The 258-nt window shown below is 48.8% G+C and overlaps 1 protein-coding gene across 1 annotated transcript in view; it reads right to left on the bottom strand.

Annotated features, from left to right (window-relative positions):
• The window catches only part of LOC119585334, a 72,294-nt gene that overhangs the window by 2,037 nt on the left and 69,999 nt on the right, over positions 1 to 258 (bottom strand). Inside the window, exon 4 of the mRNA XM_037934006.1 lies at positions 19 to 127. Coding sequence (XP_037789934.1) covers positions 19 to 127 — 109 coding nt within the window. The remainder of the gene's footprint in view (positions 1 to 18; positions 128 to 258) is intronic.

Here is a 258-nt window from a genome sequence, read left to right as displayed (position 1 = left end):
TCTGTGTCCCCAACTCACTGTAGCTCCAGCAGGCGGCGTCTCCTCGCCCGTCTGTGAGAGTACTGCCTCACCGCCATCACCACTGTAACGTTGATGATCAGGAATCCAACCACGCCACACACTGCACCTGTGGGAAGAGAGGAACCTTTATATGCGTCTTCCAGCAGTTTAAAAGAATGTCGTAAGCTCGGCCCTTGAATGTCAAAGATGCATTTGTTATGGTATTGTATTTTACATGGCGTTTTTTAGTGGGTATGT

This window comes from Penaeus monodon, chromosome 19 (assembly GCF_015228065.2).
Source record: "Penaeus monodon isolate SGIC_2016 chromosome 19, NSTDA_Pmon_1, whole genome shotgun sequence".
Classification (NCBI taxonomy): Eukaryota; Metazoa; Arthropoda; class Malacostraca; order Decapoda; family Penaeidae; genus Penaeus; species Penaeus monodon.
The sequence above is the reverse complement of the archived record's forward strand: the minus strand, read 5'-3'. Positions and strand labels throughout refer to the sequence as shown.